We start from the raw sequence: 16,674 nt of genomic DNA, 5'->3' as shown, positions 1-16,674 counted from the left end.
CCTCTACAAATTCATCGAGCAGACCATTCAACCGGGTCCCTCTGTCTCCTTGAAATGCATTGCCACGGGAAATCCTACGCCGCACTTTTCCTGGACTTTGGACGGTTTTCCTTTGCCTCAAAACGACAGGTAACTTTCTTCGAGCTTCTTCTTCTTCTTTTTCTTTTCTCCTTTTTTTTTTCTTTTTCTTTTTTTGTTTCTTTTCTTTCTTTTCATCGTAAAGCGTAAAAAGTAAATGATTATTTCGTTATAAATCCAATGTTAATTATAAAGGAAAAAAGAAAAATTTCTTTATCGTCGTCGAACGGTAATAACGTTTACTGCACGAAAAATTTATCGAGAACACGTTATATATACACAATTATTCGCGGTCATTAAGCGCCCCGGGATATTACGATCGGCGGAAAATCAGTAACCGCCGACGTGCTTCCCTTCAGGATGCAGATCCCGTGGAAACGGATACGACCCTGCGGGCTTCGATTCTCTGAACCAATTGAGAGGAAAATTACCAATCGACCGCCACGGACGAAACTTTTTAAACCTGTCCCGTTATATTTATCATGAAGAAAGGCTCGCGTATGATGGACATTTTTTGAAACTTCATTTCGACATTTTCGTTCACTTCATTTATTTTTTTATTTTTCTTTTTTTTTGTTCTTTTTTTTTTTTTTTTTTTTTTTTCTTTAATAATTAACCAACCACTGCCCCGCTCTCCCCTTTATCTTAATTATCACCTAACAATCGTGTTCACATTGTCCTTCCTTTTTTTTTTCACCTTATCGTTCACCGAATTCATGTGTGTCGTTTTTTTTTTTTTTTTCTTTCTTTTTCTCTTTTCTCTTCTTGCAGGTTCATGATAGGACAATACGTGACGGTACACGGTGACGTGATATCTCACGTGAACATAAGCGCGGTACACGTTGAAGACGGCGGTGAGTATCGATGTTCTGCCGTAAATCGAGTGGCTAAGGCTCATCACTCCGCTCGTCTCAACATTTATGGCTTGCCGCACGTACGTCCTATGGGTAACTACGCGGCCGTAGCTGGTGAGACCACGATCATCAAGTGTCCAGTCGCTGGTTTTCCAATCGCCAGTATCACGTGGGAAAAGGGTACGTTCGTATAACTCAACGATTTTCTTCTACTGACACCATTTGATACGTTCTAAATGATATCGAAAAAATTATTATCTTGTAATTATCTTCACGTTTCAAATTGTCACACATTTATTTTATTATATTTTTACGCGTGAAATCTTAAACAAATTCCTTTGTATAGTGTCAATAATGTAACTCGTGATTTTTTTGTCTTCTGAAATTTTTGTTTAGCCCCTGTACGTAGACAATCCCGTCGTACGTGATCGTATGTACTGGTTATCTATTCGAAAGGGGCTCGAAAAACTTTTTAACCCTTTTATAAATATAATTATCAAACTATTAGAAATAATTTAATGATCATATATATATATATGTGTGTGTGTGTGTGTATATATACGTATACATGCGAAAAGTAGTGATAATAAAATTAAAGTCGAAGTAATCAAACGTATTTGTTCGGAAATAAAGATCTCAACGTAGAACGACATATCGATTGCAATAAAATCTCGAGAATCGAGTGTAGTAGATATATAGTATGGTAGATGTATATATATATATATATACTTAGAAAAATAAATAGATAGATAGGTAAATAGATACGTAGCATACTGCAAGCAATAACGGCGTTAAAGTTCTCTCTATGTGAGAACATATCGATCTTGGATAAAGTTTTCTTTAGAAACTCAAAAGCTCCAAAGTACATATAGATACGTATATACATTTATGTAAAACGTTAAGAGAGAAAAAAAGCAAAAAATCTTAGCTTTTTTTTCACTCGGATGAAAGTAAAAATCAATCGATCGAAAGTTTGAAATTTCACTTATTGTTAAAGAATTATTCTTAAACTTTCAAACTTGAAAAATTTCGATTATATAAAATCATTCTCTTTCTTTCCCTTTCTTTTTCTTTTTCCTCTCCTTCTTGAATTTAATAACGTTCACGATTCTTCATAATGAAAATGCATTCCATTCATTTCCACGTAGGTAAATTAAACGAGGCATGAACTAAATGAAAGATTTAAAATACTCTCACAGCACGATTTCATGGTGCAAGGTTTAGGGTGAATAAATAAGGTTCACTATAAGGCCACGGGTGGTTCGGTCATAAATTTAAGGAGGCTTGGAAGATAAATGAAATTTTGTGAAGAATGAAGAATACAGAAGGAGGATGAGACTTGTTGGCATCGCTTTCGATGTTGGTACCTTTAAACGAACTTTTCTCTCTCTCTCTCTTTTATATAAAAGCACCGAACTTTAGCCATTTCTTCTCGTAACAATCAACCGAACTTGTAAAAAGTTCTCGTCTCTTTATGAACATCCAGTAGAAACGAGTAAGAGTTAATCTTTCGCTTTTCAAAGATTCATTGGTTACGTTCCTGTTAAATAGAAATCTAATCGATAAATAATAAAACGTGTGTATATAATATATATTATTAATATAGAGATATTTTAATTGTAATTATTAAACAGTCGTACAAAAAAAAAAGAAAAAAAAAAAAAAAAAGAAGAAAAAGAAAGAAAAAATATTAACAAAAGTAATTAATATTTATTCTTAAAGACGGACAAATTCTACCGACAAGTCGTAGACAAGAGGTATCTCCAAATGGGACATTGGTTCTTCATCGAGTCGACAGTTCTACGGATCGTGGTGCATACACTTGCACAGCAAAGAACAAACAAGGTCGATCGGATTCGCAAACAGTGCACATTGAAGTTAAAGGTAAACGATTCTTATATATCTTTCTTTCTTTCTTTCAATCGTTCCAAATTTAATTTACTAGATAATCGAATAGCGACGCTGTCTCTCGCAAAAAAAAAATGAAATAAAATCAATTTTTCCATTATCTTGTTTATTGTCAGAATTCTTTCTAATCTTTTTTTTTTTTTTTTTTTTTTGAAATGAAAACGAAAATGTAGAAATCGTCCGATTTGTGTGGTTCAACAAAACGTTGTTTTAATACCCACTTAAAACGTTGCCTTTTTCCATCTCCCTTCGTAATTATCCTGTGTTTTTCTAGGTAGATCCGTATTATTTTAACGACTTTAGTTTTCTCTATCTCTCTCTCTCTCTCTCTCTCTCTTTTTCTCTATCAAAGCTAGAGATAGATAAATAGATAGATAGATATATAGATAGATGGAGAAGAGAGAAAAGCTAAAAGATCGTTCTCCATGTTGACAAGTAAGTACGGTCTTTAATTTAAAATCAATATATCCACTTTTACATATTCCCTTCGTTCGAGATAATTTGAAAAACTAAAATCATTTTGTCTTTTCGTCTAATCAAAATGGAAATTAAACGTTATAGATATTATCACTAAGATTCTTTCTTCTTTTATTTAAGATTTAATCGTACAAATCGAACGATTTATAAATCATTAAATAACGACAGCATCGCGTCTCCGATTAATCTCATTGTAATAAAGTCATTGTAATAATAATAAATTCTTTACAGAATCGTCGTTTAATTAATAAAATTAATCGATTAAACGCAGGTATAATACGTTCTAAGTGTATTATGAAAAAATTTTTAATGGGAATGTTAATTATTATTAATGAATAATTGACCCAGGACGTAAGCCTCGTGGCTAAGAAAGATCTTTGATAAAAAGTTTCGTTGATTCGTGTAATTTGCAGTACCACCTAAAATCGATCCGTTTAGCTTTCCCGCCAATCCCCAAGAAGGTTCACGGGTACACGTGACCTGTGTGGTCAGCGAAGGCGATTCACCCTTGAAGATTACTTGGCTGAAGGATGGAAAGCCACTCAAGTCGAAGGAAGCAACGACCCATCAATTTGGTGACTACGATCTAGCATTGAGGATACAAAGAGCGTCAACAGCTCATAATGGCAACTATACATGCGTGGCGAGCAATGAAGCCTCTAAAACGTCTCGCACGGCATCCCTAAAGGTTCATGGTACGCAGCGACGTCACCAAACCCTTTGGATAAAAAAAAAAAAAAAAAAAAAAAAGAAAAGAAAAAAAAAGAAAGAAAAAAAAGGTAGAAGCATATCCACCCTTTCCATTACTTTCTCGTTCCCGATCGTACGTCGTACTTAAAATGATATTGAAGGATCCACTTTTTATTCGGAATAATGATATTATCTGTTTTTGAGACTTTGTTTCAATTTTTAACGCGCTCATTTTCTTTTTAATTGTATTGATATTTTTTAATTTTCTTCTTCTTTTTTTTTTTTTTTTTTTTTTTTTTATCTTTTTTCACATTAAATATATCATACTCTTATATCAAGGAATACAACATATTCCAATCGAAATGAATATACATGATAGAAATATTTTTCGAATATATTTTATAGGACTGTCTGAACGTGGTAATATTTCGAATTAATCGTTTTCTCGATAAATCAATGTGGGATCGTAATATTTATGAACTTATTTAATATATTTTTTTTTATCTTTCTCGATAACTAGAGAAGATATATATATCGTTTCTGCGAATGAGGTCAATTTTTTCGCATTAAAAAACAAAAAAAGAAGAGAAAAAGAAAGCATTGAAGGAAAATAATTTCACAAGTAGTTACAGTCCATGTAATTATTAATATTTAACGTCCTATACCGTAAAGATTGAAGATCCAAAAAGAGAATGTCACGTACGAGTTAATGACATCGCTTGGAAAATCGATTTTTGTCTCGATCGATTCCTAGCGGACTTTCATTCGAACATTCGCCAATTTAATGAACGTCCACGAGGTGATAGCTTCTCGCGACCCAAGTGGAATGTTAAAACGAACTTGTTCTCCTTCTTTTTCTTCTTCTCCTTCTTTTTCTTCTTCTTCTTCTTCTTCTTCTTCTTGTTCGGAGACTCAAAGAAGCTTGCATACTTTGTAACGCGAGTATAAACTTGATCGAAGATCGACCTAGACGATAATTTTGGAAATTTCATAGAAGTTTACCTTGTTCAAATTTTCTTGAGTTAACAATTTAATAATAATCACCAGGAATAGGAGGGGATCGGGAGCGGAAAGGGATGGAGAAAAAACAATATTATTCTATGTTTCAATCTAATCGGCGAACTTAGGAATAATTAAAAATGTCCAATTGTCCAATCCCTCGACATTTTTTCCATACCCAATTATGAACTATTACGTATAGTATTTTTTTTTTTTTTTTTTTTTTTTTTTTTTTTTTTTTTTTTTTTTAACAAAAATTTTCCATTCGATTACTATTAATTTATATTACATTGATACGTCGAGATACAATATATCCTTTTAAATGTTTCCTCGATATTCCTTTTAAATGCATTTATAAAAAAAAAAAAAAATGAATTAGATATAATATCCTGAGGTTTTATTTTTTCTTTTTTTTTTTTTGTTTTGTTTTGTTTTGTTATGTTTTGTTTCGTTCGGTATATATTGAAAAAGAAAATATAGGGGATGGAGGTGACCGGAGATACGTAAAAGAAAGTAACGTTTGCTAGACTTTTGCTATTAATTTATCTTTCCCTTGAAGATCAATCGTCGACACGGTTCATCCTCAGGCATAGTAGAAGTTTTTTTCTTTTAACCACCTCTCAACCACCCCTCTTACGTCAACCCCTTCCTTCATGACGTACGCGTAATCTCTCCTTTTCTTCGCGTATTTGCAACCCTCTCGCAAGCATTAAAATCCTCTCTTCGCAGACGAGAACAAATCAGTGTGAACTGAACGAACAAAACTTTGTCCGATGAGCAAACGAACATACATGCGTACATATATACATACATACATAAATGTATATTCGTATGTACATATGTAATATGAACGAACGAATGGCTTAAGGGTGATTTCCACGTCACGTGTTGCGCCGACAAGGGAGCCAAAACAGGCAGCAACCCTCTGTGATTTCTATCTCACGATTATACATCGGTACTTTTTACATATGTATATGTAGTACGTTTCGTCTGCGAGCTCGTTCATCTACTGTTCCCTCCCTTCCCTCTCTCTCTCTCTCTCTCTCTCTCTCTACCTTCTCGCCACCGCCCCTTCCAAAAAACAAAAGGGGAAAAAAAAAGGGAAAAGGAATAAAATAAAACGAGAATATCGCGCTTGTGTGCTTTGCGACGTGTCCAACGAACGGACCGACAGGGAAATATATTTTCAAGGCATACCTTCAAAGGTACAATGATAGTTAAAGGTTGGTCGTATGTTTTAACGATCTCTTTGTATTTTAATATCTCCTTTTTTTCTCTTTTTTTTTTCTATTTTTTAATGTTTTTAATAGACAAGAATATCTATTTATTTATTTATTTATTTATTTATTGAATTGATTCACAATAGTAATAAATACAATTAATAAATTTATAAATTAGGAATTCCGTTTATTATGATAAAATGTATGAATCAATTCAATACTTGTCTAATTGTAAGATCAAGAAGATGCAACGTATTTCATTGTAACGACGTAAACGTTGCTCCAAGTCTTGAAAGCTTGACTGCAAAGAGACAATAGAACGGCAACTTGGTGTATATACTCTCCTTCGAGAATAGACAACGTCTTCTCTAGAACACGACGACGATGCTGTACAAGCATTTCTCGTCGTTAATCGTTTTGTCCTGAACGTTCTAATCGCGTTGCATCGCGCTTATTATTTGCCTGGGCTGAAACTACGTAACTAAACTGATTCCACATTGTGGTTCGTAAAACAATAGAAGATATATATATATATATTTTTTGTCGTTCTTCTTCGGGTTAACGAAGTTTAAATCCTTGCTGAATATAATACTTAATGGTTATTATACATTATAAAGGATAAGAGTCACAAGAGAAATTTGTTTTTTATTTCATTGGAAAATGAAATGTAAAGAGAACGTCGTCCATGGCATATAATACAATATTTCTTCGAATTGATTTATTAATTCCCTTTGGTTCGTTACAATTTGAACATTTTTTAATTCATTCGTTGTCAGCCATATCGATAATCAGCTGTTTTTGACAGCTTTCACATTGCGATACGACAAACGCATTTGAATGGTTTTTAAAGAAAAATAAAATAGTATAAAAAAGGAGATACCGTGAGCGATCTTGAAAAGATAAAACAGATATTTTTATAAAAGCTCTCGGCGAAGAAAGAAAAATGAAAAAGGACTAAAAAAAAAATAAAAAAAAAAAAAAAAAAACAAAAAAAAATCTGAAAGAAAGGAACAAATCCCATTCTTTCGCATATTTTATGCAGGCAAAATTTTCAATGCACTTCGCTCGATCCATAAATGAGTTTGATCAATATTTCATAAAATGTTTAAATATTTTTGTGAGCGAATGTATACACTCAAAATTGAAGGAAGATATGTGTTCTCTTGAGCGTTCCGTTTCTCATGTCTCATCTTGTATTGCCAACATGTAGGTAGACTACGGATCTCTTTGAGTATTACTCACGTAACATTGCTCCATCTTCTTCCCTCCTACAGTTTCTCAATTATTCTCAAACAACTGCCACGTTCTGTTCTAATACCCCCCGGGTAAGAGTCATCTCGAGCTTAGTATTATATCCCTCGCGTGAACCAACGAGGCAAGTTATTATCGTCCATCTACGACGTTACATTCGGCCTTTCTAGTACCCTCGGGTTAACTTTGACTTCGTCGAAAAGTCACAGTCGCATGTCTGATCATAGAAAATTATCGTTTCAACGACGTATCGTTCTATTATCGATGGACACTTTCGAAGAAAAATAAAATGAAAATTTCTACGAAAATTTAGACTTTTTTTATTTTTAATAGGTACCATATTACGGATCTATCTGCAACAAAGGAAATTATTATAACGAAAAGTAATTATTTTCTATACCGATAAATTAAAGAAGAATGCAATGATGCAAGAATGCATCGTAATATTCTTCATTCATTAATAATATTTCTGTCTGTAAATTCAGAAGAAAGAAAGAAAAAAAAAAAAAGAAAATTAATAATTTCTCTTTTTCATCCATCGATTAGACGTACTTTTATTTAGATAAAAAACATTCTACTGGATACTCCGAAAAGTTTAATCTGCCACTTTATATAAAAATCATAATTGATCGTATGAGAGTGATCATTATTGATCTTCAACGTTGTCCAAAATTTAGAAACATTGATATAGAATGTAGAAACATCTACGTTATTATATGAGTGTGAATACTTGAACGTTTAGGAAGGTTGAAAGGAAGAAAGTATTTGACAATCCATTCCATAAGTTCTCCTCTCATGCTCCCTTTTACACGTCCGACACATCCTACACATGTCACCGACGACAAATTTGGCTGGCGGCGTCGCCGAATATCATAGGTGAAATAAAGTTTTCCTCGGTGAAAGTTACTGCAACGAGTAACTGAGGTAGACGAGCGGAAACACGAAGGATTCCTCTCTCTCTCTCTCTTTCCCTCTCTCTCTCTCCCTCTCTCTCTCACACATACACACGCACACAATCACTCTTTCTCTGTAACTTTAGAACAGAAGATAGAGAGAAGACAGAGAGAAAGAGAGAAAGAGAGAGATGCATTCTCTAGAACAATGTTCCTAAGCGAACGACTTTTGACACTGCCACTTTTTCGTTCCACAATTTTATCCAAGATCAACGTCCAGTATGGCCCAGAAGGAACACGTGAAATATTTGAAGGATAAATGAAATAATACGAATTAATACGTATTACCACGAACAACAGGATCGTCCAACGATTGGAATGCGATGGATCAAAAGTGCATATGAAATTTCTCGATGGTCAACGACGAAGAAGATATTCGAGATTGAAATTATGAAGCTCTGAGAGACGAGACTCTCATGATCCGGGAATGAAAGAGAGAAGAAAAGGAGAGATAAAAAAGAAATTAAAAAAAAAAAAAAGTAAAAAATAAAAAAAAAAAAAAAAACCTAAAAAAATAGAACAAGAAAGACAAGGAAAAAAAACGAGTCCATCACCAGGCTGTCTCTTTTTTTTCTGTGCAGTTCCACCCACGATAGCTCCATTTAGCTTTAACAAGGATCTCTCGGAGGGTGTACGAGCACAGGTGACCTGCATGATCGAGAAAGGCGATCCGCCGTTCACGATCATCTGGTCGAAGGACGGCGAACCGATTGGCAGTTCAGGTACAGCTGCTTTCGGGAATACCGGGATAACGGCTCCCAGACACTCACAGACACCCGCGGGGCTGCGTGTAACCAGCATTGACGTCCATTCCAGTTCCATAGTTATCGACCGCGTCACCGCAGAACACACAGGAAACTATACTTGCCTGGCTCGCAATTCGGTCGCCGAGGTCGTCTGGACGGCCGAATTGGTCGTTCGTGGTAAAGTAGCCGAGACGAAAGAACAAAAAAAATTTTAATTGAAAAAAATAAAAAATAAAAATATATATATATATATAAATATGCACCAAAAAAGAAAACAGAAAAAAAAATAAATAGCCGCCATGTTTCTTCTTCACCCCGAGGCAGAATAAATTAGCACTTGGATTGATATGTATTATAATACGCACATTTCGATTTCGCACTCGGCTATCTTCTTCTTCTTCTTCTTCTTCTTCTTCTTCTTCTTCTTGATTGATTAATTGATTAATTAATTAATTAACGTTCACCAATTGCCACTATTCTTCAGTTTTTCATTTCTTTTAATAATCGTTGAATTAATTCTTGCACATCACTTGGCAGAGAGCAGCGCACTTCTTCCTGTCTTCGTGTATCACTTGTATTTTAGTCGTTAGATTTCACCACTTTTTGCAGCCTCAGCAATCAGCACCACCACCACCACCACCAGCAGTAGCAGCAGCAGCAGCAGCAGCAGCAGCAGCAGCAGCTAGCCGCAGTACCATATTGATATAGCATGATCTTTTTTTATTTTTATTATTATTATTATTATTATTATTATTATTATTATTATCATTATTATTATTATTATTATTATTATCATTGTTCACGCTAGCTAGGGCTGCAAAAAAATCGACGTTTTTATTGGCTTGATTCATAAATAAAAGTATCATGCGCAAAGAAGAAAAAAAAAGGGAAATAAAACTAATGCGACACCCATATCCATACATTTTTATGAATCAATCTAATATTATCTTAAAAATAGATTCGTTGGCTTTGCATCGTCCAGGGATATGTAGATCAGGATATTATAAAAAAAGAAAGGGAAGATTTATTCGCCCTAAAAACATTTGCAGAATAACAAAATTGTTTACTCTCGACCAGGAGAAGAATTCTTTTTCGATGGGAAATAAATCTTGCGTGGGAGAATACTAATCCACGTGACTTTTTTCCAAGCCTTTTATTTTTTGAGGATGAAGGCTGAAAGGCCTGGGGGAGGATGGAGGGAGGGAGGGATGGAGGATGGGGGAATAAGGGGATGGTCATAGATAGATAGACGATATATCCGTTTCTCTATTATCCGGATATTCGTAAATATTCAGAACACGAATTTTGATACCGGCTAGTACGACGGCATTGCCGTTGAACCGATAGTACGTTTATCCGGATAAACATAGTACTAGAATTCTTCTTTCGAGACAACTCGTATCTATATAGTACGATTGTAGCAGCAGCAACAGCAGCAGCAGCAGCAGCAGCAGCCACAGTCGCAGCAGCAGCGACAACAGCCATGCAACAGCCAAAAAGCACCAAAAGCACTTGAGCACAGCATAATATGTATATACATATATATTTACATTCGTTTATATATATATATATATATATATATATATATATATATAGAGATGAGAGAGCGTTTCACCGTCGGTGGTCACCGTAACTTGTGTATTTCGCACACACATAGAACACATTCACGCACACTCACCTCGCACATCCTAAAATCGCACATTACCTTATCTATACCGTTATATTTCCCTCCCAAAAGGTCACCGCGATCCTACTCTAGACAAGAACCTCGATGAGAATTCATCGAGATCGCGGTGTCCTTCAGAGAAGCATTAAAAGAGATGATATTGCATGAAAGGCCAAAATCCTATCCCATCCTCTCTTATCGTCATTCATCCAACCTATATTCATCCCCGTTTTTTCCCTTTCACGGCCCTTTATATTCCCTTTAAATTGCCATAAAGTTAGGCTTCGCCGTAGAAAATGATTTCATTTCGACTCGTAAATTTTCATCTTCGATGTTTAAGCCGATGATAATATAGCAAAATTGTGTGATACGTATGTAGGTATATCACATAATATTTCGGGCGATGCACACGCACATATTTGCACTCACATGCTGATTTTCTTTTTCTTTTTCTTTTTCTTTATTCATCTATTTCGTTCGGTTCTGTTTCGTTTAATCTTATCAATTTCTTCTTACGCAGATGTCGATAGACATCTTCTCCTTTCTCGTTTCTTTTTACTTTTCTTTTTTTTTTTTTTTTTTTTTTTTTGTTATATATTGAAACGCAAGTGCACAGCACTGTATTACCGCATCGTCGAACGTTGGTGTTTGCACAGCACTGATATCTTCCTTTTCCCGAGAGAGAAAAAGAGAAAATAAAGTAATATACGAAATATACATATACGTACATATATATATATATATATATATATATATATATATATGCGTGTGTGTATATATATATATATACAGAGAAAGAGATTGTACGATCGATTAAACTGCCTTTCTCCTGTGTCACGAGTGCACTGTTTTCCACATTTTCTCATCGACTCAAACATACCTTTTTCTTTCTCCCCTTTCCTCTCTCGTTTCGGCTTGTTCCCCATCTCATTCTTTTCCAACTCCCGAACGCATAAGAAATTTTATTTCGCGAGAGTGAGAGACATTGTTCTAGAGGGTACCGTAAATATTAATCGATCGACGTTTAAATTTCTCGTCGACATCGATAGAATTCACTATCTCTCTGTCTCTCTCTCTCTCTCTCTCTCTCTTTCTCTTTCTCTCTCTTTCTCTCTTATCATTTCCTCTTTTTTCTATCGTTTGTTTTGTTTCTCTTGCGCTAAAGTAGGAAATTGCTGTAAGCCCGATCAAAGAGAATTTCTAGCTCTTGCCTCGACCCGATAAGCTTCACCGGAAACGTGAGGTTTTTTCAAAAAGTATTTCATTTAGAAAGAAAATGAAAAAGTGGAAAGAAAGAAAATAAAAAGAAAAAATGAAGGAGGAAGGAAAAAAAGAAAAATATAGAGCAAAATTCTTCAAAGAAATCTTTTTGAAGAAGCTCACGTTTCAATTGTCAGATCGATCTAATCGATTAACGATAATTCTCTTTATCTATTTAATCGTAATCAGTGCCACCACGTTGGGTAATGGAGCCTCAAGATGTTCGTGCGTCAGAAGGAATGTCAAGATTGGTCCTCCATTGTCACGCCGAAGGATTTCCACCGCCTGCTATTACTTGGCGTAGAGCAACAGGGAAAAAACCTGGCAATTATTACGACATCGCAAGTCACGAACACACTCAAGATCTTCGAATACACTCAAATGGTTCACTCGTCTTTGGTCGAGTACAAGAGGATCACGAGGGATTTTATTTGTGCGAAGCACTCAATGGTATCGGTGCTGGATTGAGCAAGGTGGTCTACTTAACTGTCAATGGTGAGATAAGTGATACTTCGATAAATAATGCTATCGATCACTCTTTCTAATCAATTCTTTCTTTTCCGATATTAATTCTCTGATAATAATGATATCGATAATTCAAAAGAAAAAAAAAAAAAAAAAACAAAACAAACAAAGAAACGAACATACAAACAATAGAAAAATAATATTATGCGGAGTTAATTAATTTTTATTTCGTTATTAGGAAAATAATTAAATTAAAAGAAGGAAAAAAGAAAGTCAAAGTTAATATATATGTATTTATAATTAATGAAAAAAGGGAAAAAAGAAAAAAAAAATTAATCTAACTTTGCAATTTACGAATATGGAAATAAAAATTTTAACGTTTATTCAATTGTTAAAAATCTTACTCTAATTTGTATTCGTATTGGTTTATGTCAAATGAATAAATATATTTCTATACGTGATAATAAATTATTTTAATAGATAATATTAATATTTGTTCAATGTACGTAAATAGTTCCTGCGCACTTCGTTGAAAAACATCGTAATCAAACTGCGAGGCTTGGTTCAAATGCGTCGCTTCGTTGCGAGGCCAAGGGCGATCATCCCTTAAAGATAAGCTGGCGAAAGGGTGGCCTTCAAATAGAACCAACTCTTTCCGACTATCGCTATACCCTCAAGGAAGAGAACACCACTGATGGTCTTATCAGTGTGCTTGGTTTCGCAAGCACCAGCAGAGAAGACAGCGGTAGATATTTTTGCATTGCTACCAATGCTTATGGCCGAGATGAAACTACCATTCATCTTTATATACAAGGTGAGCTTATATTATTCTATATCGTGTATCCCTAAAATCATAATAGAGTATAGTCAAAAAAAAAGAATACTATTTTTTTTTTTTTTTTTTTTTTTTTTTTTTTTTTTTTTTTTTTTTTAGTATTAATTGAATAGATTTCGTCGACAATTATTAATCGTATTAAAAATCGTAGTGATTCTAGTGAAAAAAAAAAGAAGAAAAAAAGAAAGTAAATAAATAAAATTTATTTAGATTGTAAATCTTTATTTTCTCGTACGATCGTTTATTATTATTATTATTATTATTATTATTATTATTATTATTATTATTATTATTAGTTATATCAAATTCGAAGAGAACACCCTATATACGTTATTTGAAAGTCAATCATCCCGTATGTGTCACTTTTCTCAATAATAATTATCTTCCAAACGAATATTTGTGAATTCATGAATCGATTAACGTTGCCTTCAGCGACATTTTTAATTATTATACAAAGTGCAAGCATGTGTATGTGTGTGTGTGTGTGTGTGTGTCCATATATGCGAATATATGATCGATCGTAACGTTTATGGCCGGTCCACGGAGAGATCGTTAATTTGCAGCGAACGTGCAAATAATAGATATGCATCGTTTTCATATCGAGAACAAAGGAGATACTAACTCGTTAAAAAAAAAAAAATCTAATTAATTTAGCATAAGATATTTCTTTTCATAGGGACATTTTACACGATCTCGTGTATGTAAATACATACATACATTCGTTTCTCAAACTTAATAATAACGACAACATAAAGAATATCCTTTTTATTTTTTATTTATATAAAACGAAGCAACCATTGATAAAAAAAGAAAAGAAAAAAAAAAGAAAGAAAAAAGAAAACGTAAAAATAAAACTATCCTCAGAAAACTTTATTAAATGCAAGTTGAAACTTCTGGCAATATCCGTAGTTAAATTAACTTGTCATCTCGAAGAACGATCTATCGACAAATCTATCGTTTTCTATGGATAATGAGAAAAGTAAAATAACATGAGAATTTAATAAGATAATACTTTTACATGATTTTGATATAATATAATACAAAAAAAAAAAGAACTAGATTTCGAAACAAAAGATAAAATAAATCAAATAATCATTTCGATTATTATCTCGAAACTATTATTATGTATGAATACAACCAACATCTTTATGATGATATTGCAATTGTTATTAGCTTATTGTTAATTTATAAAAGCTCTCCATTTAATTAATTTGTACGTACATATATATATATATACGCGTTCTATACGTTGATTAAAGAAGAATAGATCATTTATTTTATTAAAGAATCCTAATCCTTTTATATTAAATATTGAAAATGCAAATGTATAATATGTTATGTCTCTTTTATTATTTATTATAATTTATTTTCGCGTTAAACGCATACAGAACCGCCGGACTTCCCTCGGAATCTCCACGTAATCGAGAAAGGAAGTCGTTACATCAAAATTGGATGGACAACCAGCCAAGATGGCAACAGCCCGATTACACAATACATTATCGAGTACAAGACGGACTCCGGCGAGTATAAAGCTCTTTTCATTCGAGTATATACCATCTCGATCGAGATTTCGCGTTTCTCGAACGATCGATTTTTCTCTTCTTTTTCTAGAAGTCTGGCACGATCACACCTTTCATACAACCGTATCAGGATCCAGAGCTTATGGTCATGTGAGCGGTCTTCGACCAGCCGTCACTTATCAATTTCGCGTTTACGCAGAGAATGAACTCGGTAGAAGTCAAGCTAGCGACGTAGGTATCACCGCATATTAATATCGGTGGTGTTAATGTTTAAACAAAAAAAAACAAAAAACAAAAAAAAACAGATAGATTTATAAATAAATCAATTTTTTTTTTCTATCGGTACATACTGTTATCCTAGTAGCATACCAAATTACTAACCACAACTGTAATATTCTTTTTCTTGTTTTTTTTTAAACACTGATAAATATACCACTGTTATTACATATATGTATATATTTACTTGTAGTATTTATATATAATATATAGACATAAGTGGATGTCCTTTTGATTATGATTGGACGACAGGGGACGACACGTCCTATCGTGTCGTTAATCCTACCGTGTCTTACCGAAGGCCCCCCTGGTGCTTTTCAGATTTTAGACGCGACGACAGATGGGGAAAAGCCAGGAGGTCCTCCGAGAAACCTCAAGGTGGAACCCGTCAGCTCGACCGAGTTTAACGTCACCTGGGATCCACCTGATCATGATTTATGGAATGGGGAAATTCTCGGTTATCACGTTGGATACAAGGAACACCGGTAATCACGAAGCGAACCAACTCACTCTTATTATTTTCAAGTATTATACGAGCGAGCTACGTCATTCATCATTTATTATTCTTATTATTCTTATTATTATTATTATTATTATTATTATTATTATTATTATTATTATTATTATTATTATTATTATTATTAACAGCTCTTAACATCTCTATGAAGAATAATTAAATGCAAATTTCAAAATATTGCATATGTTGTAAACATTAAATTTATTTTTGTTCATATCTATTAATCTTAATCTATTCATCTTAATATCATTATATATTTAAAATAATTATTATGATAAATATATGAGGCTTCTTCTTTGATTTAGTTTGGCAGCCGAACAGTACACTTACAGAACGGTCGAAAGAAGAATTTCAACAGCTAGTGTGGCATTAGGCTTGGCAAGGACCTCTTTGCCAGGTCGTCAATATCAATTGATGAATTTAAAGAAGTTCACTCGATATAGTGTAGTAGTACAAGCCTACAATACTCTCGGCCAAGGACCAGTAACACCAGAAATCGTTGCTACCACTCTCGAGGATGGTAAGCCATAGAATATTATTTATAATTTGAATATATTTATTATTTCAACGTGAAATATTATTGTAATCGACGATATGATTATTATATTTTTATTATTATTATCATTATCATTATTATTATTATTATAATTATTGTTGTATTGTTGTTGTTGTTATTGTTGTTATTATTGTTAATATGGTTCTCGTCTAGCGTAAAATTCTTCATTGTTTGGAGAAAATAAATTTTCTCGTCTAGACTCTCTTATTTTCATCACGATTTCGAGAGGCCTCAAAGATTCATGAGAAAAGAATAATGCTCACGCTTTGCAGCCTATCGCGAGTTTCGTAATGCATACAAACCACTGACTGTCGACGCTCGGCTAAATAATAAATTCAAACCGGTGGGTGAAACGGTCGGCTGCCCGCGTCGGAGAAAGATAAAACGTAAAAGATAGAGAGAG

General features: G+C 33.7%; 1 protein-coding gene across 9 annotated transcripts in view; it reads left to right on the top strand.

Moving 5' to 3' along the window:
- LOC124431500 (Down syndrome cell adhesion molecule-like protein Dscam2) overlaps positions 1-16,674 on the top strand; it is a 201,271-nt gene that overhangs the window by 177,139 nt on the left and 7,458 nt on the right. For 8 of the 9 annotated variants that reach the window (XM_046979495.1, XM_046979491.1, XM_046979494.1 and 5 more), the window contains 10 exons: positions 1-129; positions 850-1,112; positions 2,655-2,816; positions 9,012-9,353; positions 12,292-12,597; positions 13,082-13,381; positions 14,791-14,922; positions 15,014-15,153; positions 15,520-15,683; positions 16,021-16,235. The exon at positions 1-129 is cut by the window's left edge and continues 16 nt beyond it. In XM_046979495.1, the coding sequence (XP_046835451.1) occupies positions 1-129; positions 850-1,112; positions 2,655-2,816; positions 9,012-9,353; positions 12,292-12,597; positions 13,082-13,381; positions 14,791-14,922; positions 15,014-15,153; positions 15,520-15,683; positions 16,021-16,235 (2,153 nt within the window). Of the gene's footprint in view, positions 130-849; positions 1,113-2,654; positions 2,817-3,730; positions 4,013-9,011; positions 9,354-12,291; positions 12,598-13,081; positions 13,382-14,790; positions 14,923-15,013; positions 15,154-15,519; positions 15,684-16,020; positions 16,236-16,674 lie in introns of all 9 variants that reach the window. The other variant, XM_046979496.1, reaches the window with a different exon arrangement.

The sequence above is a fragment of the Vespa crabro genome, chromosome 21 (assembly GCF_910589235.1).
Source record: "Vespa crabro chromosome 21, iyVesCrab1.2, whole genome shotgun sequence".
In the NCBI taxonomy this organism is placed as follows: Eukaryota; Metazoa; Arthropoda; class Insecta; order Hymenoptera; family Vespidae; genus Vespa; species Vespa crabro.
Note: the sequence above shows the minus strand (reverse complement) of the source record. Positions and strands in the feature narration are given on the sequence as shown.